The sequence below is a fragment of the Pleurodeles waltl genome, chromosome 11 (assembly GCF_031143425.1).
Source record: "Pleurodeles waltl isolate 20211129_DDA chromosome 11, aPleWal1.hap1.20221129, whole genome shotgun sequence".
Classification (NCBI taxonomy): domain Eukaryota; kingdom Metazoa; phylum Chordata; class Amphibia; order Caudata; family Salamandridae; genus Pleurodeles; species Pleurodeles waltl.
Window position 1 is genome coordinate 935,045,823 of NC_090450.1, and position 24,881 is coordinate 935,070,703.

At 47.8% G+C, this 24,881-nt stretch overlaps 1 protein-coding gene across 1 annotated transcript in view; it reads left to right on the forward strand.

Moving 5' to 3' along the window:
- The window catches only part of BICDL1 (BICD family like cargo adaptor 1), a 330,965-nt gene that overhangs the window by 232,627 nt on the left and 73,457 nt on the right, over nt 1-24,881 (forward strand). The window contains exons 7-8 of the mRNA XM_069215035.1: nt 18,082-18,225; nt 22,151-22,281. Coding sequence (XP_069071136.1) covers nt 18,082-18,225; nt 22,151-22,281 — 275 coding nt within the window. The remainder of the gene's footprint in view (nt 1-18,081; nt 18,226-22,150; nt 22,282-24,881) is intronic.

The following is a 24,881-nucleotide window of genomic DNA, read 5'->3' on the forward strand; positions in this document are numbered from 1 at the left end:
ATTTGGACAGGCGCAGACAGCCCACAGCTGCCCAGGTAAGTAGAGATGCCAGGGGTCATAAGGACAACAGCAGTTCAGCTCCCCAAGGCCCAGGGGCTCCGGGTAAAGGGGTGTCTTTTGGTGTCGGAAACAGCTTACCGGGCAGGTCGCAGTCAAGGGGAGTCTTCAGAATAAGGCTGCAGGCGTCACTGTGGAGTCTGGCAAGGGATAGCCCATGGTGGACTCAAGCCCAGAAGCACTGGGAAACTTTCACAGGACCAGTGGGCCATTTGGACTTGGGCTGTAGGCGTCGGGTGCAGAGGTGGTTCCAGAGGCAGTTGTGCGGTTCCTCAGGCAGACTTCTTCTTCTTTGGGGTTGGTTTTTTTTGGACAGGTCTCCTGTCCAGGGGAGTTTTTGGTCTTTATTGAAGGCAGCCAGTCCTCTCAAGGCTTTGGAGGTTGCTGGGCTGCAGGACAAGTCGTCTTTTGCGTGCAGGTTCTTCGAGGGCTGCAGACAGGCTGGTATGGCTGGGGTCAAGTCAGTTGGAGTCTTCAGTCTTCTCTGCTGGTGTGACTTCTGTGGTGTCCGGCTCTTCTTAGGTCAAGAAGAATCTTAGTTATAGGGTTCAGGGGTGCCACCTAAATACTGAATTTAGGGGAGTTACAGGGGGTGTCAGGTGGTAGCCAAAGGGCTACTCACCTTTAGGGTGAGTATACCCTTCTTATGACCACTTCCTTTAGGAAGTGGGCAAAGCCCTAACTCTACTGGCCTAATTCCTTCCACACAAGATGGAGGAATTTAAAAAGTAGTGTCCAGTTCAGCTCGTCCACCTTAAGGATGGGACAGGCATGAAGTGGGCACTCCTCCTAATTTAACTAATTTTCCCACCAGTCCTGTTGCCAAAAGTGGGGCCAGGAACCGTGGGCCTGCTTCCTCTACCATTTGGTGAGGCCTGGGTCACATTTCAAAGGTGGCAAGGCATTTGAAGCTCCTCACCCTGGAATGTCTATCTTGCCTGGGAGAGGAGGTGCAGTAGGCTGGCCCAGTGTGCAGTGGACACTTATGGTATTACACCTAGTACTGCATCCAGCCAACCCTTATTAGATAGTGTTACAGTGTCTAAGTAGCCAGAGCTCTCTAGTGGTAGCTGTGGTGAGTAGCCAAGACTTTTCTAGGAGGAGTGTGAAGCACTTGCAATACCACAGTAGTCACACAATAACTTATCACACATGAAAGGAACCGCAGAGTGTTGCAAAAATAAAGGTACTTTATTAAAGAAACACCAAACTAGACTACAAAAGTGGAATGCAAGAATGGGTTCCCCACCAGAGGATATGGAGTAGTGAGCCAAGGGCTGGGAGAGTGTCAAGCCCCTAGAGGTAAGTATCTAGAAGACACCCAGCGACCAGAAGAGCAGAGGTAAGTTACCTGGTCGTCCCATAGGCTAACATGGGAACTCGTAAATGGAATATTGCAAAAGCAGGACCAAGCCTGTGGAACCCAATGGTGGATTCTGGAAGAAGAGGACCTACAAACGAAGCAGACAGAGTCCAGCACATGCAGGGGTGTCCAGGTGGGGCAGGAGGCAATGCCCACCCTTGTGTGGGTGAAGATCAGGGTCGATGGTGGATGAAGTCCAGCTGTGGAGTCCAGGAGCTGCAGATGAGTCTCTGAAGTCACCTAGGAGCTGTCCCTCGATGTTCACCTGATTGCAGATGGGTCAGTGGTCCGGAGGACCACCAACAAGTACAAGCAAATGCCAGTGGAGCTGTTGGACATTTGCAGAGCTGAAGAGGACCAGCAAGGTCCTGGGGACTCGACCTTTGAAGGGGAGTCCTGGCTGACCCGCAGAAGACAGGAGAGCCAGAAAGAGCAAATGGAGCCCCCATGAGCAACCCATTGGCAGCAGGCACAGTAAGTCGCAGTAAGGCCCAGGCAACTCAACTGAGGAGGAGTCCCATGTCTCTAGAGCAGCAGAGAGGAGTCCTTGCAGAAGTAGAGTGCTGGGGGTGGGGCTACTTGGAGCCTGAAGATCCCTAGTAGAGGAGTCAACAAGCCTTGGTTGCTGCAACAGTCGCGTTGCACAGGGATTCTGTCTTGGAGGAAGAGGCAAGGGCTCACCATCTCCCAAGTTGGACAGAAGACAGAGAGGACTCAAAGGACCCCTCAGAACCACCACCTATGTTGGAGATTCTTTGCAGGTCCAGAGGACAGCAGATCCCAGCAGCCGGACGTCATTGCCTTAGGTGCCTGCAGATGCAGGGGAGTGACTCCTTCACTCCCAGGGAGATTCCTTTGTGCTTCTTTGGTGCAGCTGGTGCAGCTGAGGTCTTGCTGACCCCAGAGGATGCACAGCTGTAGAAATATTGCAAGTTGCTGACAGGAACAGGAGCCACAAAAACAATGTTGCAAGGAGAGGTCGTTTCGGTGTCGCAGTCTTGTTCGGTACCTGGGAAGTCCAGCAGCTGTTTCGGTGGCCAGGAGCAGAAGAGGTCATTACAGAGGAGTCCTGGTGGAGTCTTGCATGCCAAATACAGGGACTCACCCGCAAGGGAGTCCCTAAATAGCCCAAAAAGGGGCTTGGTCACTTTGCAAGGTTACCACCTATCAGAGGGGATTACTTACATTATCTACCTGACCTGACCAGTCAGATGCTCCCAGGGGCCTCTGCCCATCTTGTTAGCAGCTCCTTCTCTGTGACAGCAATGCTGGCTCCTGCCAGAGGCGGGGAGCCAGCTGGGATCATGGGGACCTTCAGGCTCCCCCACGGTCCCCAACAGTGATGACTGGGTGCCCTGAAGGGCACCCAGGTGACATGGCCAGGCCCCAGGAGATGGGATCCCCAGAGTCGAGATCAGCCTGTGGAGGGGACCACGGGGCCACATCCCCCCCACCCCCCCAAAAACAAATGGGGAGCGGGTCCCCGGGGCTGAGATCAGCCCTGGAAGGGGGTTGGGGTCAAACAGCCCTTCCACAATAAAAAATATATAACACCGGGCCCTGGGGTCCCTGGGGCAGAAATACATCAGGGGAGGGGGGCCGCGTGGCCTACCTTCCTCCCAATACATTTTTTTTCAGAAGGTCAGGCCCCAGGGGATGGGATCCCTGGGGCCAAGATCGGCCCAGGGATGGGGCCACACAGCATCCTCCCCTCCTTACAACGAGCCCTGGGGATAGGGTCCCAAGGCCAAAAATGGCAGGGCGAGGGGGGCCACACAAACCTGTGGCCAACACCTGCTGCGCAAGGCCAAAGGCCTTGCACAGTGTGGGGTTGGGTGGTTGGGTGTGCTGGCTGCAGGGCCTTGTGGCCAACCCCAACATGCATGAGCGGAGGCCGTGTGCGGCGCAAGGTTGAGTGGTTATAGGGAGTCCTTTAACAGCAGCTCCCTTCTTTCTGAAGCCTTTCATCTGTGTTTTCTACTTTATAGGTCCTGCTGTCAAACAGCGGAGTGTTTGCTGGGGTTTGGCTGCAGAGCTGCAGCCAAGCCACAGCAAACAGCTATGTCCAGGGGTTGGCACCTCGGGACATAGCAGGAACCGGCCCCGGGAAGTGGGAGTCCCCAGGGCCATTTGATGCTCCATGAGGCCCCACTCCAACGTTAAGAAAGCCCTGGGGAGGTGGTGGTCCCTGGAGCTAATGGGGGTCTCAAACTGACCCCCTTCACTATTTTTACGCTTTGCCCCAGGTGGTGGGAGGTGGTGTGCAGGGATCAAGGGCCGCCACATATATTTAAAAGGAAGCCCCAGGGAGGTGGTGGTCCCTGGGGCGTGGGGTGGGCTGCGGCCTCCCTTTCATATATTAGCTTGAAAGCCTCGGGTAGGTGGTGGTCCCTGGGGCTTTTGGGGGGGGGGGCTGAGAGGCCCCCCCACATAAAATTAGCAATGCCCCCAGGACCTGGCCCACCAGGAGGCCTATCAAAAAACAAGCGCATGAGTCAGAATATCACAAATTTGTGGCAAATTTCTTTTTAAAAATGCTGTTTTGCTCTGGGAGGGTTCCTTTTGGACCTTCCCACCAGAACTAAGGGGTCAGGGTTACTCCACCCTGACCCCTTTTATTTGTTTTTAAATTTTTTCCTGGGACTCGAGTCACAAGATAGCTGTCAACACTTCCTGGTGTGAAGTGTTGGCAGCCAATCAGAGCTGTGCATTTCCCTTTACAAGCTCGTCTTTGTTCACAAATACTTCGCGGCCAGAGATATATAAATTAGAATTTCCCTAAATTTCTCAAAAACTACTGAACAGATAAGCGAAAGCGTAATCTGCGTACCGAAAGCTAGCTTTCTGCCAAATTTGGTGTAATTCAGTCCAGTGGCTCCGGCTGTAGACATGTCTAAAGGTCCTATGGGAATTAACTTGGGAAACAAAACGTTTTTTGATCCCCCTTTTTCTCTGCCCCTACTTGATGGATCACCCCGAACTTTCCATGCGCAACAAGAATCACAGCAACACTTTTTTTGGAAAAACTTTGTGAAGATTTGTGAAACAGTGCCAAAGAGATAGGCAAGTCAAAAAACACCTTTCCTATGGAAGCATGGTCCTAAATATATAATATAATAATAATAAGCAGCAAGTATGTCTGTCTGTACAGGTGTATGTATTAATACACATGAGTGAATGGATTAGTTTGAAGACCTGCAAAGAGATGTGTTAGAAAATTCACACAAAAGCTGAAGCCTCAGTGTGATTTGTGACATTAGTTTCTTTATAGGATCACAAACCAGCTTTTTGAGAGTTGAATTTACAAAAACATCACCAGCATTGGAAGGAAGGTGCACCACTTTCCCTGTTTTGCCTGAAATTTACCAAAAAATGGTGCTTCTTGTTGGCATATGTTGTACCTTTTACTGGTATTTGTGTTTATTTCCTGTGGGTTTATGAAAGAGTTGTTGGGAGGGACAGTATGTGTATGTCTGTGTGTTTGTGTCTACAGTAAATGTGCTTGTATTGTACTGATGTCATTAATAAATGAATGTATATATCTCTAAAATGGTTTTGACGGATTGATCACTTTAAACAGTGACTATGGGGGTTATTACGACTTCAGCGGATGGAAAAGCCTGTCTGCCAAAGTCCCGACGAGTAGGTTGCTGCCAGTGCAGCCGCCTCCACGACGGCCCCATTACGAGTTTCCCACTGTGTCTGGTTCGCCCGCTGGACGAGTGGGAAATGTCCTACAGCATTGTCGCTGGCTCGTAATCGAGCCGGCGGCAATGCTGTAGTGCGTAGGGTGCACCAGAACCATGCCAAGTGCATGGGCAGTGCAGGAGCCCCCCTGGGGTGCTCTGCACCCTGCCATTGCCAGCCGTTGCATCATGAAACCGCTGGCAGAGAGTGGGTTGTAATCACCAGAGTGGCGCTGCTTGCAGCACTGCTCTGGCGGATTAGGACCGCCAGCACCACCAGACCGTCCTGTGTAGGAAAACTGGCAGTGCTGGATCGCAGCCCAACTGCCCCGGTCATAATGTGGCAGTCGGACCGCAGCATTGGCGGCGGTTTGACCGCCACCACAACCCTCGTAATGAGGGCCTATGTATGCATCTCTTTATTATGGGGAAAAATTACTAAAATGTGACCCAGTGCCACACAGCAATAAAAGTTGTAGCTCTGCCTTCTCTCCAATTTAAAGTTAAAAACAGTGCCATATCTACCAAGAAATGGCACTGTTTTTCTTTTTCTCAGAAGTGGCTCACTTTAGGCTGCCATGTGCAAATACACATACCCTTAGGTGTATGCATTCTGTTGACCATATGTTTTGTACTGGAAGGGGAGCCCTCCAATATAAAACTATGCTTTAATATTTTTCCAGTTTGTATTCGTGATATGCACTACAGCACACATGCAAAGTTTGAATTATATATAGAAATTAAAAATATTTCTTCTCTGTGGCCTTGTGGAGGCATACGATTTTGGTTGAAATCCCTGCCTACAGTTGTTAGTAGATAGGGATTTGTGTTGAAACCTCTGTGTTGTTGCATGAGAATGCACATGTGTCATCCATCGAAGACGCCCTTGACACAAAGTAGTGCTAAGTAGTGTTAGAAATGGGGTCTTTGGTTGGCAGTCAGGTTATCCCCTGTCCAAGCAAGGACCCTCACTCTAGGCAGGGTAAAAGAGAATCACCCTCAGCTAACCCCTGCTTACCCCCATGGTAGCATGGCACGAGCAGCAGGCTTAACTTCAGAGTGCTAGGTGTAAAGTATTTGTACCAAACACACAGTAACATAATGAAAACACTACAAAATGACACAACACAAGTTTAGAAAAATAGAGACTATTTATCTAAACAAAACAAGACCAAAACAACAAAAATCCACAATACACAAGTCAAGTTATCAATTAAAAAGCGAAGAGAATCTTCATGTAGTTTTAAACACACACTAACACTGTTAGCGTGAAAATGTACCTTGCGTGCGTCAAAAATAAGCCCGCACTGGCGAGTGTGCGTCAAAAAGGGCTTGCAATGCATCGATTTCACTCATGAGCGAGACTATGCGTTGTTTCTCCTTTTGTTGGGTCGGGGCGCCTCGTTTCTTCTCTCCGCAGGAGAGCGATGCGTCAATCCGGTCAGCACTCTCGGGTCCGGGCAGGCCTTGCGTTGTTTTTACATGCCCAGCGGTGCTTGCGTCGGAAATCCAGCTACACGATGATCCAAAAACCACGCAGTGCGGGTTGTGATCTCACCAGCCTCCGTCAGGGATGCTGTGCGTCATTTCCCCAGCTCCAAGCGTCGATCTTCCAGTTGCGTTGCAGGCCAGCGTTGATTTTCTGCCGCGAAGCCGGCGGTGTGTCAATTTTCCAGCCGCAGATCGGAGTCACGTCGATCTTTTCCCCCACATGGCGTTCTGTGCATGGATTTCTTCCTCTTAGGCTGCCAGCTTCTCCTTTCAGGGTCCCAGGAACTGGATGGGCACCACTTGGCAGAGTAGGAGTCTCTCCAGAGACTCCAGGTGATGGCAGAGAGAAGTCTTTGCTGTCCCTGAGACTTCAAACTACAGAAGGCAAGCTCTATATCAAGCCCTTTGAGATTTTAACGAGATGGAAGGCACACAAAGTCCAGTCTTTGCCCGCTTACTCTGGCAGAAGCAGCAACTGCAGGATAGCTCCACAAAGCACAGTCACAGGCAGGGGAGCTCTTCTTCCTCAGCCCTTCAGCTCTTCTCCAGGCAGAGGTTCCTCTTGGTTTCCAGAAGTGTTCTAAATTCTGTGGTTTTGGGTGTCCTTATACCCAATTTCTCCTTTGAAGTAGGCCTACTTCAAAGCAAAGTCCCTCTTGAATGTGAAATCCTGCCTTGCCCAGGACAGGCCCCAGACACTCACCAGGGGGTTGGAGACTGCATTGTGTGAGGGCAGGCACAGCCCTTTCAGGTGTGAGTGACCACTCCTCCCTTCCCTCCTAGCACAGATGGTTCATCGGGAAATGCAGACTACACCCCAGCTCCCTTTGTGTCACTGTCTAGTGAGGGGTGCAACCAGCCCAACTGTCAAACTGACCCAGACAGAGAATCCACAAACAGGCAGAGTCACAGAAATGGTATAAGCAAGAAAATGCTCCCTTTCTAAAAGTGGCCTTTTCAAACACACAATCTTAAAATCAACTTTACTCAAAAATGTATTTTCAAATTGTGAGCTCAGAGACCCCAAACTCCACATGTCCATCCGCTCCCAAAGGGAATCTACACTTTAACCATATTTAAAGGAAGTCCCCATGTTAAGCTATGAGAGGGGCAGGCCTTGCAACAGTGAAAAACGAATTTAGCAATATTTCACTGCCAGGACATATAAAACATATTATTATATGTCCTACCTTAACCATACACTGCACCCTGCCCTTGGGGCTACCTAGGGCCTACCTTAGGGGTGCCTTACATGTAAGAAAAGGGAAGGTTTAAGTCGAATTTACAGTTAAAAACTGCACATACAGACACTGTAGTGGCAGGTCCGAGACATGAATACAGAGCTACTTATGTCGATGTTACAACCAGTGCTGCAGGCCCACTAGTAGCATTTGACTTCCAGTGTGGGCTGACTAGTTTCTGCCAGCCTGCCACACACCAGACATGTTGCTGGCCACATGGGGAGAGTGTCTTTGTCACTCTGGCCAGGAACAAAGCCTGTACTGGGTGGAGGTGCTTCTCACCTCCCGATGCAGGAACTGTAACACCTGGCGGTGAGCCTCAAAGGCTCACCCCCTTTGTTACTGCACCACAGGGCATCCCAGCTAGTGGAGATGCCAGCCCCACCGGCCACTGCCCCCACTTTTGGCGGCAAGGCTGGAGGAGATAATGAGGAAAACAAGGAGGAGTCACCCCCCAGTCAGGACAGCCCCTAAGGTGTCCTGAGCTGAGGTGACTCTTACTTTTAGAAATCCTCCATCTTGTAGAAGGCGGATTCCCCCAATAGGATTAGGGATGTGCCCCCCTCCACACAGGGAGGAGGCACAAAGAGGGTGTAGCCACCCTCAAGGACAGTAGCCATTGGCTACTGCCCTCCCAGACCTAAACATACCCCTACATTCAGTATATAGGGGCTCCCAGAACTGAGGAAGATAGATTCCTGCAACCTAAAGAAGAAGAAGGACTGCTGACCTGAAGCCCTGCAGTGAAGACGGAGACGACAACTGATTTGGCCCCAGCCCCACCGGCCTGTCTCCCTACTTTGACGAAAACTGCAACAGCGACGCATCCAACAGGGACCAGCGACCTCTGAAGCCTCAGAGGACTGCCCTGCATCGAAAGGACCAAGAAGCTCCTGAGAACAGTGGCCCTGTTCAACAAACTGCAACTTTCTTGCAACAAAGAAACAACTTCAAAGACTTCACGTTTCCCGCCGGAAGCGTGAGACTTTCCACTCTGCACCGGTCACCCCGGGCTCAACCTGCGGAAAACCAACACCTCAGGGAGGACTCCCCCGGCAACTGCGAGCCCGTGAGTAGCCAGAGACGACCCCCTTGAGCCCCCACAGCAACGCCTGCAGAGGAAATCCAGAGGCTCCCCCTGACCGCGACTGCCTGTAACTAGGGACCCGATGCCTGGAACCCACCCTGCACCCTCAGCCCCCAGGACCTGAAGGAACCGAACTCCAGTGCAGGAGCGACCCCCAGGCGACCCTCTGCCTAGCCCAGGTGGTGGCTACCCCGAGGATCCCCCCTGGGCCTGCCTGCATAATTGAAGTGACCCCCGGGTCCCTCCATTACTTCCTATCTAAAACCCAACGCCTGTTTGCACACTGCACCCGGCTGCCCCTGTGGGTGTACTTTCTGTGCCTGCTTGTGTCCCCCCTCGTGCCCTACAAAACCCCCCTGGTCTGCCCCAGAGGACGCGGGTACTTACCTGCTGGCAGACTGGAACCGGGGCACCCCAGTTCTCCATTGAAGCCCATGTGTTTTGGGCACCTCTTTGATCTTTGCATCTAACCGGCCCTGAGCTGCTGGTGTGGTAACTTTGGGGTTGCCCTGAACCCCCAACGGTGGGCTACCTTGCCCCAACTTTGAGACTTGTAAGTTTTTTACTTACCTGCAAACTTAACCTTTACTTACCTCCCCCAGGAACTGTTGATTTTTGCAGTGTCCACTTTGAAAATAGCTTATTGCCATTTTTACAAAGACTGTATATGATATTGGTTTTTTTTAAAGTTCCTAAAGTATCTAAGTGAAGTACCTTACATTTAAAGTATTACTTGTAAATCTTGAACCTGTGGTTCTTTAAATAAACTAAGAAAATATATTTTTCAATATAAAAATCTATTGGCCTGGAGTACGCCTTTGAGTGTGTGTTCCTCATTTATTGCCCGTGTGTGTACAACAAATGCTTAACACTACCCTCTGATAAGCCTACTGCTTGACCACACTACCACAAAATAGAGCAGTAGTATTATCTATTTTTGCCACTATCTTACCTTTAAGGGGAACCCTTGGACTCTGTGCACACTATTTCTTACTTTGAAATAGTATATACAGAGCCAACTTCCTACATTGGTGGATCAGCGGTGGGGTCTAAGACTTTGCATTTGCTGGACTACTCAGCCAGTACCTGATCACACGACTAAATTCCCAAAATTAGTAACAGATTTTTTAAATTTGAGCTATTTTTCTAAATTTTTAAAAGTACTGCTAGGGCCTTGTGTTAGTCCCTGTTAGCATTTCTTTTAGAGTTTAAAAGTTTTGTAAAAGTTTGGATTAAGTTCTAGAGATAGTTTTAGATTCTTAAAAAGTATCCCAACTTTTAGAGAAATAATGTCTACTGCAGAAGAGATGGTGGTGGGGCTCAACCTCACCCCTTATCTACATCTTAGGATGTCAGAGTTAAGGACTCTCTGCAAAATCAAAAAGATAAAAACTGGATCAAACCCTACCAAAGTACAGCTCCAGGAGCTCTTGGCAGAGTTTGCTAGAGACAACCCCTCTGAAGATACCCTTACAGAGGATGAAGCTAGTGAAGTGGAGGACAATTTCCCCCCTCCACTCCTAGTTAGGGAGACCAGGGTTCCTCCAACCCTGACTCCACAAGTGATAGTCAGAGATTCTGCTTCTCCCACAGGGGAGTCCAACAGCTCTGGAAGCATTGAGGGCAGCCTCAATGAAGATGACCTCCTGTTAGCCAGGATGGCCAAAAGATTGGCTTTGGAGAGACAGCTCCTAGCCATAGAAAGGGAAAGACAAGAGATGGGTTTAGCTCCCATCAATGGTGGCAGCAACTTAAATAGGGTCACAGAGAATACTGACATGCTAAAAATCCCCAAAGGGATTGTAACAAAATATGAAGATGGTGATGATATCACCAAATGGTTCACAGCTTTTGAGAGGGCTTGTGCAACCAGAAAAGTAAACAAATCTCACTGGGGTGCTCTCCTGTGGGAAATGTTCACTGGAAAGGGTAGGGATAGACTCCTCACACTCTCTGGAAAAGATGCAGAATCCTATGACCTCATGAAGGCTACCCTGATTGAGGGCTTTGGATTCTCAACTGAGGAGTACAGGATTAGGTTCAGGGGGGCTCAAAAATCCTTGAGCCAGACCTGGGTTGATTTTGTTGACTTCTCAGTCAAAACACTGGATGGTTGGATTAATGGCAGTGGTGTAAATGATTATGATGGGCTGTACAATCTGTTTATGAAAGAACACCTTTTAAGTAATTGTTTCCTTGATAAACTGCATCAGCATCTGGTAGACCTAGGTCCAATTTCTCCCCAAGAATTGGGAAAGAAGACAGACCATTGGGTCAAGACTAGGGTGACCAAGACTTCCACAGGGGGTGACCAAAAGAAAGGGGTCACAAAGATTCCCCAGGGGAAGAGTATTGAGACATCCAAGGGTAAAAGTAAAGAGTCTTCTACAGGGCCCCAAAAACCTGCTCAGGAGGGAGGGTCCAAAGCCTCTTCACAATCCACATTTGGGTACAAGGGTAAAAACTTTGATCCCAAAAAGGCCTGGTGTCGTAGCTGTAATCAGAAGGGACCCCAAACTGGAGACAAGGCCTGTCCCAAGAAAGGTTCCACTTCTACTACTACTCCAGTTAGCACTGGAATAGCCAGTCTCCAGGTGGGATCAACAGTGTGCCCAGAGCAAATCAGGGTTTACACTGAAGCTACATTAGTTTCTGAGAGTGGGGTGGACTTAGCCACACTAGCTGCCTGGCCCCCTAATATGCAAATATACAGGCAGCAGCTCTTAATTAATGGGACTAGTGTAGAAGCCCTGAGGGATACAGGTGCCAGTGTCACAATGGTGCCAGACAAACTGGTTTCCCCAGGACAATACCTGACTGGACAAACTTATCCAGTCACCAACGCTGACAATCAGACTAAAGTACATCCCATGGCTATGGTAACTTTAGAATGGGGAGGGGTCACTGGCCTGAAACAGGTTGTAGTCTCCTCTGCTATCCCAGTAGACTGTTTGCTTGGAAATGATCTGGAGTCCTCAGCATGGGCTGAGGTAGAACTAAAAACCCATGCAGCCATGCTGGGTATCCCTGAACTGGTGTGTGTCAAGACAAGGGCACAGTGCAAGGCTCAGGGTGAAAAAGATGTGTTGAAGCCTGGAAGAATGGCCCAACCCTCCAAAAGAAAAGAAGACTGGGGAACCAGCTTCAACACAGCAAAAGAAAAAGAACCTCTCTTCCCAGGAAGAAGTTCTGCCCTTTGAGGGAACTGAGCCCATGGAGTTGGAACCTTATCAGGTTGAACTCTTAGGCCCAGGGGAACCCACAAGGGAACAGCTGTGTAAGGGGCAAGAAACCTGTCCCTCTCTTGAAGGCCTTAGGCAGCAAGCTGCTGAGGAAACAAAAGGAAAAGTCAGTGGAACACACAGGGTCTATTGGGAAAATTGACTCCTTTACACTGAGGCAAGAGATCCCAAACCTGGTGCCACTAGGAGAGTGGTAGTGCCTCAGGAGTTTAGAGAGTTCATCCTGACCTTGGCCCATGATATTCCACTTGCTGGGCATTTGGGACAAACCAAGACTTGGGAGAGGTTAGTCAACCATTTCTATTCGCCCAACATGTCCCAGAAAGTCAAGGAGTTTTGTGCCTCCTGTGCCACCTGTCAAGCCAGTGGTAAGACAGGTGGCCATCCAAAGGCCCCCCTCATTCCACTTCCAGTGGTGGGGGTCCCCTTTGAAAGAATGGGAGTGGACATAGTGGGTCCACTTGAACCTCCCACAGCCTCAGGGAATCAGTATATCCTAGTAGTAGTGGAGCATGCTATTATGTACCCTGAAGCAATTCCCCTTAGGTACACCACTGCCCCTGCAGTAGCCAAAGCACTCATTGGTATCTTTACCAGAGTGGGATTTCGTAAGGAGGTGGTTTCTGACAGAGGTACCAACTTCATGTCAGCATACCTTAAAAATATGTGGAATGAGTGTGGGGTGACTTACAAATTCACCACACCATACCCTTCACAAACCAATGGTCTTGTTGAAAGGTTTAACAAGACATTGAAGGGCATGATCATGGGGCTCCCAGAAAAGCTCAAAAGGAGATGGGATGTCCTCTTGCCATGTCTGCTTTTCACCTACAGAGAGGTGCCTCAGAAGGGAGTAGGGTTTTCCCTCTTTGAACTTCTGTTTGGCCATCCTGTAAGGGGACCACTAGCTCTTGTGAAAGAAGGCTGGGAGAGACCTCTTCATTAGCCTAAGCAAGATATAGTGGACTATGTACTAGGCCTACGTTCCAGGATGGCAGAGTACATGGAAAAGGCAAGTAAAAAACTTGAGGCCAGCCAACAACTCCAGAAGATGTGGCATGACCAAAAGGCTGCTATGGTTGAGTTTCAGCCAGGGCAGAAAGTCTGGGTTCTGGAGCCTGTGGCTCCCAGGGCACTTCAGGACAGATGGAGGGGCCCTTACCCAGTACTAGAGAGAGAGAGAGAGTCAGGTCACCTACCTGGTAGACCTAGGCACTAGCAGGACCCCCAAAAGGGTGATCCATGTGAACCGCCTCAAACTCTTTCATGACAGGGCAGATGTAAACATGTTAATGGTTACAGATGAGGACCAGGAAGCTGAGAGTGAACCTCTCCCTGATCTCCTCTCCACTGACCCTAAAGATGGCTCAGTAGATGGAGTGATCTACTCAGACACCCTCTCTGGCCAACAGCAAGCTGATTGTAATAAGTCCTACAACGATTTGCTGAGCTCTTTTTCCTAACCCCTGGTCAGACACACCTGTGTACCCATGATGTGGACACAGGAGACAGCATGCCTGTCAAGAACAACATTTTTGGACAGTCTGACCAAGTTAAGGAAAGCATCAAAGTGGAAGTCCACAAGATGCTGGAATTGGGAGTCATTGAGCACTCTGACAGCACCTGGGCTAGCCCAGTGGTCTTAGTCCCCAAAACTCACACAAAAGATGGCAAGAGAGAGATGAGGGTTTGTGTTGACTACAGAGGACTTAATTCTGTCACCAAGACAGATGCCCATCCCATTCCAAGGGCAGATGAGGTAATTGATAAATTGGGTGCTGCCAAATACTTAAGTACCTTTGACTTGACAGCAGGGTACCGGCAAATAAAAATGGCACCAGGGGCAAAAGAAAAGACAGCATTCTCCACACCTGATGGGCACTATCAGTTTACTGTGATGCCCTTTGGCTTAAAGAACGCCCCTGCCACCTTCCAAAGGTTGGTGAATCAAGTCCTTGCTGGCTTGGAGTCCTTTAGTGCAACTTATCTTGACGATATTGCTGTCTTTAGCTCCAGCTGGCAGGATAACCTGGTCCACCTGAAGAAGGTTTTGAAGGCCCTGCAAGCAGCAGACCTCTCTATCAAGGCATCCAAATGTCAGATAGGACAGGGAACTGTGGTTTACTTGGGACACCTTGTAGGTGGAGGCCAAGTTCAGACACTCCAACCCAAGATCCAGACTATTCTGGACTGGGCAGCTCCAAAATCCCAGACTCAAGTCAGGGCATTCCTTGGCTTGACTGGGTACTATAGGAAGTTTGTGAAGGGATATGGATCAATAGTGACACCCCTCACAGAACTTACCTCCAAGAAAATGCCCAAGAAGGTAAACTGGACTGTAGAATGCCAACAGGCCTTTGACACCCTGAAACAAGATATGTGCACAGCACCAGTTCTCAAAGCTCCAGATTACTCCAAGCAGTTCATTGTGCAGACTGATGCCTCTGAACATGGGATAGGGGCAGTTCTGTCCCAAACAAATGATGATGGCCTTGACCAGCCTGTTGCTTTCATTAGCAGGAGGTTAGTCCCCAGGGAGCAGCATTGGAGTGCCATTGAGACGGAGGCCTTTGCTGTGGTCTGGTCCCTGAAGAAGCTGAGACCATACCTCTTTGGTACTCACTTTGTAGTTCAGACTGACCACAGACCTCTCAGATGGCTAATGCAAATGAAAGGTGAAAATCCTAAACTGTTGAGGTGGTCCATATCCCTACAGGGAATGGACTTTATAGTGGAACACAGACCTGGGACTGCCCATGCCAATGCAGATGGCCTTTCCAGGTTCTTCCACTTAGAAAATGAAGACTTTCTTGGGAAAGGTTAGTCGCATCCTCTTTCGTTTTTGGGGGGGGAGGGGTTGTGTAAGGAAATGCCTCCTTGGCATAGCTACCCCCTGACTTTTTGCCTTTGCTGATGCTAAGTTATGATTTGAAAGTGTGCTGGGACCCTGCTAACCAGGCCCCAGCACCAGTGTTCTTTCCCTAAACTGTACCTTTGTCTCCACAATTGGCACAACCCTGGCACACAGGTAAGCCCCTTGTAACTGGTACCAAGGACCCTGATGCCAGGGAAGGTCTCTAAGGGCTGCAGCATGTCTTACGCCACCCTAGGGACCCCTCACTCAGCACATACACACTGCTTGCCAGCTTGTGTGTGCTGGTGGGGAGAAAATGACTAAGTCGACATGGCAATCCCCTCAGAGTGCCATGCCAACCTCACATTGCCTGTGGCATAGGTAAGTCACCCCTCTAGCAGGCCTTACAGCCCTAAGGCAGGGTGCACTATACCACAGGTGAAGGCATATGTGCATGAGCACTATGCCCCTACAGTGTCTAAGCAAAACCTTAGACATTGTAAGTGCAGGGTAGCCATAAGAGTATATGGTCTGGGAGTCTGTCAAACACGAACTCCACATCACCATAATGGCTACACTGAAAACTGGGAAGCTTGGTATCAAACGTATCAGCACAATAAATGCACACTGATGCCAGTGTGCACTTTATTGTAAAATACACCCAGAAGGCATCTTAGAGATGCCCCCTGAAAATATACCCGACTTCCAGTGTGGGCTGGCTAGTTTCTGCCAGCCTGCCACACACCAGACATTTTGCTGGTCACATGGGGTGAGTGCCTTTGTCACTCTGTGGCTAGGAACAAAGCCTGTACTGGGTGGAGGTGCTTCTCACCTCCCCCTGCAGGAACTGTAACACCTGGCGGTGAGCCTCAAAGGCTCACCCCCTTTGTTACAGTGCCACGGGGCATCCCAGCTAGTGGAGATGCCCGCCCCTCCGGCCACTGCCCCCACTTTTGGCGGCAAGGCTGGAGGAGATAATGAGGAAAACAAGGAGGAGTTACCCCCCAGTCAGGACAGCCCCTAAGGTGTCCTGAGCTGAGGTGACTCTTACGTTTAGAAATCCTCCATCTTGTAGAAGGAGGATTCCCCCAATAAGATTAGGGATGTGCCCCCCTCCCCACAGGGAGGAGGAACAAAGAGGGTGTAGCCACCCTCAAGGACAGTAGCCATTGGCTACTGCCCTCCCAGACCTAAACACACACACCTAAATTCAGTATTTAGGGGCTCCCAGAACCGAGGAAGATAGATTCCTGCAACCTGAAGAAGAAGAAGGACTGCTGACCTGAAGCCCTGCAGTGAAGACGGAGACGACAACTGATTTGGCCCCAGCCCCACCAGCCTGTCTCCCTACTTCGACGAAAACTGCAACAGCGACGCATCCAACAGGGACCAGCAACCTCTGAAGCCTCAGAGTACTGCCCTTCATCCAAAGGACCAAGAAGCTCCCAAGAACAGCGGCCCTGTTCAACAAACTGCAACTTTCTTGCAACAAAGAAACAACTGCAAAGACTTCACGTTTCCCGCCGGAAGCGTGAGACTTTCCACTCTGCACCCGACGCCCCCGGCTCGACCTGCGGAAAACCAACACCTCAGGGAGGACTCCCCAGCGACTGTGAGCCCGTGAGTAGCCAGAGACGACCCCCGTGAGCCCCCACAGCGACACCTGCAGAGGAAATCTAGAGGCTCCCCCTGACTGCGACTGCCTGTAACAAGGGACCCGACGCCTGGAACCCACCCTGCACCCGTAGCCCCCAGGACCTGAAGGAACCGAACTCCAGTGCAGAAGCGACCCCCAGGCGACCCTCTGCCTAGCCCAGGTGGTGGCTACTCCGAGGAGTCCCCCCTGTGCCTGCCTGAATCGTTGAAGTGACCCCGGGGTCCCTCCATTACTTCCTATCTAAAACCCAACGCCTGTTTGCACACTGCACCCGGCTGCCCCTGTGCCGCTGAGGGTGTACTTTCTGTGCCTGCTTGTTTCCCCCCTCGTGCCCTACAAAACCCCCCTGGTCTGCCCCCAGAGGACGCGGGTACTTACCTGCTGGCAGACTGGAACCGGGGCACCCCTGTTCTCCATTGAAGCCTATGTGTTTTGGGCACCTCTTTGACCTCTGCACCTGACCGGCCCTGAGCTGCTGGTGTGGTAACTTTGGGGTTGCCCTGAACCCCCAACGGTGGGCCACCTTGCCCCAACTTTGAGACTTGTAAGTGTTTTACTTACCTGCAAACTTAACCTTTACTTACCTCCCCCAGGAACTGTTGATTTTTGCAGTGTCCACTTTGAAAATAGCTTATTGCCATTTTTACAAAGACTGTATATGATATTGCTTTTATTCAAAGTTCCTAAAGTATCTATGTGAAGTATCTTACATTTAAAGTACTACTTGTAAATCTTGAACCTGTGGTTCTTTAAGTAAACTAAGAAAATATACTTTTCAATATAAAAACCTATTAGCCTGGAGTAAGTCTTTGAGTGTGTGTTCCTCATTTATTGCCTGTGTGTGTACAACAAATGCTTCCCTCTGATAAGCCTACTGCTCGACCACACTACCACAAAATAGAGCATTAGTATTATCTATTTTTGCCACTATCTTACCTCTAAGGGAAACCCTTGGACTCTGTGCACACTATTTCTTACTTTGAAATAGTATATACAGAGCTAACTTCCTACACAAATAAATCAAATATGCCAAACATGGATAAGCCAATTACATACACATTTTGTAAAGGAGCACTTGCACTTTAGCACTGGTTAGCAGTGGTAAAGTGCCCAGAGTAACAAAAGCAGCAAAATCAGAGTCCAGCACCCATCAACAACCTGGGAAACAGAGGCAAAAAGTTAAGGGAGACCATGCCAAGGATGAAAAGTCTAACAAATAGTGCATACTGCTATTTTGTGTTATTTTGGGCAACATTTTAATGCAAAAGCCTCAACACTTCTCAGTAAGATTGCTTAAAAGAAATCATGCAAACCGCGTGCAAAATGTTAGTAGATCTTAGCCTACTTGTGTTTTTCAATATTCAGCCACTATGAGAGATGAATGTGTCATGGTACTCTTTCAGGGCTGTCGCCGAAGCGATGATGAGGCACTAGAAGAACAGATCAAGCGGACGAGTGAGGACTCAAGAGCACTGAGGGAGCTTCTACACTGTGAACAGCACAGTATGAAGCAGAGCTTGGAGGAGCTGCAGCGCCTGCACAATCAGGTGAGAGTCACATAGTAAACACACAACCAGGTTGTAATCAACTCACAATATGTAAAGTACTCAGTTTAAGCAGACATGCAAATAAGAGGCACAGCGTCGACACTCAAGCAGATGTGGTTCCCGGGGTTGATTACATGTTGGTATATCATGCACTACATAATGTGCTACAAAAATACCATATTCAAAAGCATGGATAACCAAAATATTGTGGATTTATGTGTATATTGGTAAAAAGTATAGATTTAATACTTCAAATCCGTATACCTTAATGATATATAACTTCTAAAATAGGGTGCTGTTTTTCTCTCTGTTTTTCTCTCCCCCAGTGCATGCGCACTTTAAGCTGCCTTGGGCCACGCACACACCTTAAGGAGAGCCTTTAACTACAAAACCTATGCTTTCATATTTTTCCCACTTTTATGTGTGCTCTAAATTCAATCCAGGTGCAAAACTTGATATATTGTCAAGGCACATAGATTTGGAGTTAGGTATGGTCAAGCTACACTATTTGGGTTGTCTATTTTTGGTTTAGATATTCGTGTAGCATGATATTTAGTACACAATATCTGACTACTATGCTCACACGGTCAGCATACAGCCATGCAAAACCCACAGAATCAACAATCATTCAAGGGAGGGTCCAGGATCAGTAGACAACCAGGTGAGGATGACAGGGTCAGCAATAGCACATAGCCTGGAGCGGCGCCTACTGTACCCACCCGATGGTGAGAAGTACTGCATCAACACAAGACCTGGTGAGGGTTATCTCAGCAATTAAGTGAAGATTAATGCACAGCCAGATGAGGGTTAACTCACAGTCCCCTGCATCAACACACCAACCAGGTGAGAATCAGCACAGTGGGAGTTGCTTGGTTCACACACATCAGGACCATGCTCACACACAAAATAGCACAGCTTACTGCAGGTGAAGATGTCCCAGGTACCATCTGGCACTAGGAAACAGGTAAAGCTGGCATGAGGAAACCTAGGAAACTGTACCACTTGCACTGCTGGACCGATAGAGCAAGAGCCATAGGAGCTGACGTAGCAGGGCTTTGAGAGGCTTGACACCCTCACTGGTAATGACCTTCCATTCACACAATTACGTAGCGGCCCACAGGTACTTGGTTCACTTGCCCTTTAAAGTCCACGAAGGTGCCCACAGCCCCCTAATAGCTCCTTTGAAATATTCTGACATCCTTGTCTGACTAAAATTACAAAATGTGCTTGTTAATGGCTTGCTTTCGCATTTGTCTCCCACTCACTAACATTGTGTTTCGATGAGTGAAAAGAGGGACAATGGGGTAATGAGGAAGAAAGAGACATTGCAAGAAAGCAGAAGCAGTAAGGCATGATAATATTGGTAGCAGACTCCATCAAAGACAGTGGTCTCTCTTTTAGAGACTTTTGGTGGCATCTCAGTCCTCGTGAAGCCCCCCTTCCAACCCTTATTCTAAATATTTTCATATCCGCTTCTTTTGCTGCTAGTATCTACGTTGCTATGTTCTGAGCTCCAAGCTCCTTGCTCCTACTACCTCGCCTTCCTCTTTCTGTCACTCACTGCTCTATTCCCACCTGGAAAAATATCACTGTGACAGATCCAAGGAAGAAAGAAAGACAAAAGTGAGAAGCATATAAAGGAGGTAAGCAGTCTGGTGGCAAAACCAAAGGCCAGAAGCACAATCAAGTTTGCCCTGTTCAGAAGTTCTACAAAAGCCCCTGGCAGCATCTCACTGAGCCTATGAAGTCCAATTACTTGAGCCAAGCAAATTATTCCAGAGATATGTGTCCAGCTACATTAGTTGGCATGAAAGTTATAAAGCCAGCAAACCCAAAACACCCACCACCCCACCTCCTGTCTATCTTCCTTCTGGGTCAAAGCAGGTAAAAATGAAGGGTGAAGTACTAACATCACCTAAGTTTCTACCCCACATGAAACTCAAACTGTAGTCTGCACAGCAGTCGCAAAGAGAATCCTCACAGAAAATCTTCTGTAGAAGGAGGCTGGAGGTAAGAAATAGATTGTAGCGGGAGAGAGAAGTAAACCTGGCCCAGCCAGGGCTTATCAAATAGGTACAGCTATTTCCCAACAGGACCCTCTCATTTCCCCATCCATTCTTGCGGCTCCCTGGATAAGTCGTATGATGGAGGAGCAGACTAGGAGCACCAGAGTTTTTTGGGTACTCTAGAGTTTGCCATTCCCCCATAGAGCTTCCTAAGATGCACCAGGCATAGAGTGGCTCACAATTACAACCTACAGCATATGGTACATGAAGATGTTTCCGTGGACAGTGTCTGTGATGTTAGCAGAGAAATTAGTCTTAATGAGTCCCCTGAGCAGCCTCCCTATGTGTTAGAACAAAATGATATGTCTCCATCAGTGTCAAAGATCCCTCATCTCAGAGTGAATCATTGACATTAGTGGACACCTACAAGACAGAGATTGCCAAGCTGGTGGAAGAGCTGAAGTGCAAAAAATAAATCTCCAGATGCTCTGCACAGAGAATCGGGGGAGGTGGGTCTTCTGTGAAATCAAGAGTATCACAGACAATCCATTCCATGTCTTCAAATCAAGTTCCAACCTCACATCCCCTGAGATGCAACGTCGGGTCCTCTGGAAAATATATTGATCACAACTCTATGTTCTGGCAAGGGTTTAAAGCAAACAGCCCAAACAGAAGCACTGAGTACAATGCCCAAATAACTGGAAGAAGGCCCTCTCTGTGCAGTAGTTGATCATGAGGAAAATGAAAGCGTAGAGGCTGGAGACATCAGTATTCAAGACTCCAAAAACAACAATGGAGCTGAATAGAGCAATATTAAGAACAAAACTTCCTTGCCCCTATTGAAGGACAATCAGAATTGAACTCTGGCAAAGGATGCTAGAAATATTATTATCAGCAACAAACCCAAAGTGCTGGCAAGAGATTCACAGGAGGATTTATGAAATGAAAGCAACCATTGGCTAAATAAGAAGGTGATTGACACTTGTTTGGCCAGAAGTCCTAAAAACACAATGAGGACTTGTATTCCTGAACGGTACCAGGACACCCCCAGTTTTGTGATACAGCCTGGTAACGCAAATTTTCAAAACTTCCTGAAAACATATAAGGACGGATTTAGATCTCAGCAGATGCCATTCTCTGCCACATACATGATGGATATCCCGTCCGACGTTTTACGATCTTCATAGGATATAATGGGATCGTAATATGGCGGACGGGATATCTGTCACATTTGTGACGGAGTATTCCCTTCCACCAGGATCTAAAGCAGGCCCATAGTCTCCTAGAACTGTGGCATGCATGCATTTGGACCCCTGCTGTGAAAAAGATCTTGAGAAAAGTCTGAATCCATCTATTTCTTCCCATCTAATGTAATATGTCACATTTACCAGATTCGCACATCTCACAATAGTTGTCCATTGCATGTATTTGTGTTGGACTTCCCCCCCACACACATCTTTTAAATAACATTATCTTGTGCCTACTGTCTAGTTGTGTGCTTTTTGTTCCATTCCACAATGTATTTTTCTTTTTTACTGTTCGTACTCAAAGGCCAAGTGGCCAAATGCTAAATATAAACTTGTAATAGAGTTAGCCCAGAACCATGAGATGCCCAATGCATTAACACAAAAGTAGACGAGACAATCAAGGAGTGATGTACATAACCTGGAGATGGTCACAGTGTAAAAACAGACTTACATGCAAACAGTTTTAGCACAAGGTATGCCATGCAATAGCAGCACTCACATAGGTGACACACAACTAGTAGAGGCCATTGATTGCCACATCACATCAGTCCTGCATCTCTAGTTCTCCCACAGTTTGTGAGATGATCTATGTGGGAACCCTATGCCCCAGGAGCACTCTGAGAGTTTGTTTAATGTCCTAACTTTGGTATTTTGTGTAATTTTTGGTGGCAGGTGAGACAGCTCAGTGTGGAAATGAGTACCATCAAAGAAGAACGCGACCGTCTGCGATCGATTTCTGAGGATAAGGGACCCAAGGAGCAGCTAGCAAAGGCGATCCGTGATCGCGATGAAGCCATAGCCAAGTAAGGACTCCAAAAATGTTAAAGAGTAGACGGGACCGGAGTGAGAGTGGGCGCAAGAGGGAGATGGGTAGCACATTTAAGAATATGCTCCCACTCTGTAACCCTAGAACTATGGGGCAATTCTGACCATTCCTAAAGTATTTAATGTTTAGGGGGTCAGTTCTTGCAGTTCCTGTTCTTCATGTGTTTATGTGTGTGTGGGCTGCTTCTATGGATGTATGTAAATAGTCAGTCAGCTGAAACTGAACAAGACTCAGGATGCGGGCTGTTGATTGATGGATCAAGGTGGAGTGTTTGACTACGTCCTCTTCTTGTTTCCGGTTGATTGGTGGATGGAAATGCAGTGCTTGAGTTTGGCTAGCACCTCTGATTGTTGGCAGTTGACAAAGATGCAGTGTTTGGCAAGGTCCTCTGGTTGTTGGTAGTTGATTAGAACAGAGATGCAATATTTGAGTGTGACTAGATCCTACTGGTTACTTGGTGGATATAGATACAGGGCCTGATTTAGGGTTTGGCAGACACATTATTCAGTCACAAATGTAATGGAGTACCTTAACGGCCAAACCATTGGTCTGGCTGCTTTATTCTGAGTCAGGTGGACCGTCAGTTTTCCGATAGCAGTTCCACTGCCAGCTCTGGCATCATTAAACGTACTCCAATGACTCGATAGAGTAGGGGCTATTGGATAGGGGCATCTGACCAGCTGCCCTACTTAGAACTGATGATGTGATATCCTTTTTTCCTGTCATCACCACCAAAGAAAACCTGGTGATCACAAACACAAAAAACATAATGACCCCAGTACCCTGTGAGAAAACTCCCAGGGTGTCATGATCATTGTCTTTTTGTTTTCCAGAAACAAACTCCTGCTGTGCTCCCAATTCATATAGCCTTTAGTGTAGCGCTTGACCCACCCACCATCGGAGTAAAACTGTTCGCCCAAAGAAGTCATTAATCACACTGTAATAAGTATTTCTAAATTAAGAAAATATTGAAGTCTTTAGGCTAAAATAAATTCCAAGCTACCCCTCCTTTTTTAACAAGAAGGTAATGAAGGAACATGATGGGACATCTTTATTTTCAGAAAATTCACACATCACAAAAGGTAATTTGGAAAATAGGCAGTACCAGACATATTTAAGTCAGATGATACTCTGAATATGATATTCTGGTGAAACACCATCATAACTAATCTACAACCAGCCTAGATACCAAACTGGAAAGCTAGATGATGCTAGAAAAACTTGGTGGACAGCCAGTCTAAAAACCAAGAAGCAGTGATGCAGTCCTCACACTCACTGCTCTAACAAACATTAGTTAGGCCTTTAGACTGGTAAATAATTCAAGAGGCTGATAACATCCAGCTTCTGCAGGACTTCTGCCTAATCAAAGAAGTTAGATTCTATACCTGTGAGCATCTCGTTGGAAAACTTTCTTAAGATCCAACAAGTGTAATAGTATTTTTGTTGGGAAGCTGAATATATGTACTGCCTTAAAGATATGTACATTCCTCAAAGCTGTGTCTCTTGACTTCTTCTTAAGTGCCTTGATAATCGATTTTACACTGTGCCTTTCAGAAGGTGTTATCACAGTTAGGCAGGCAACAAGGCTCAGTAAGTTAAATCGTTGCGCCTGAGATCTACATTGATCTGTGGTCATGAGTTTGATTGGGGTGTGTGAAGATGCAAAGACTTTCTTTAGGAAACTTCATGAGCCTTTCTTCAAGTTTTCACAGTTTTTCCAAGCTGAATTAAGTTTAAATTGTGAAAAAAAGATTCTGGAAAACTGGGATTTACAGAAATAAATCTCAGCAGCTTCTCACTTTTAGAGATAGGATTCGGTTGTAACAAGTTTTGCAGGAAACTTCTGCCACAGGCAAAGGTTTGCGCAGTTTAAAAAATCATTCAACTTCTGCAAAGTGCAAAGTCTGTAAACTTCTTAAAACTTTGCAGGCAAAATGTATATTCTGCCCACCCCTATTCTTATCTGTGCACGGCTAACTCAGCCTTCCAGTCTTCCATAGTCGAAGTACCATTGCATGGGGTAATTGTATCACCTGTTACTTACTGCACTTAGAAAAGGCAGACGTGCTATATGAAAACAAGTTAATAATGATACAATACTTTGTGGTTGAAGCCCATGGATTGGTAAACCACAATCCTAAAAGTGACATTTCCAAGCAGTCATAATCAAAGTCTCACTAAATTGTGATCCACCACATTATTAAGTTCTCTGTCTGTAAACCGTTTTCCACTTGTGTGGAAGCTGGAGATATTACTGACTGATGTATTTTAATAGAGTCATGGAGGCATCTGATTAATGTATTCAAATACATGTATTCAGTGATGGCTGAAGCTTGTACGGATATGTTTGCCTAGAGAATCATATCTGTAGCACTTTCTATGTACAGGGTCTGGCTGGCCTATACTGCTGTCTGGCAGTGCCAGATGGGTCAGTCTGACAGGTCCATGTGTGGGCCAGTTTAGTGGTGGTGGTTTGTATTTGTGGCTGTATGTGGGATGCTGTTGGGAGCATCTTCATATAATGAGTAGGATGCAATAGCAGACAGCCCTCTGCAGCCGACGGTAGGATGTACTGGG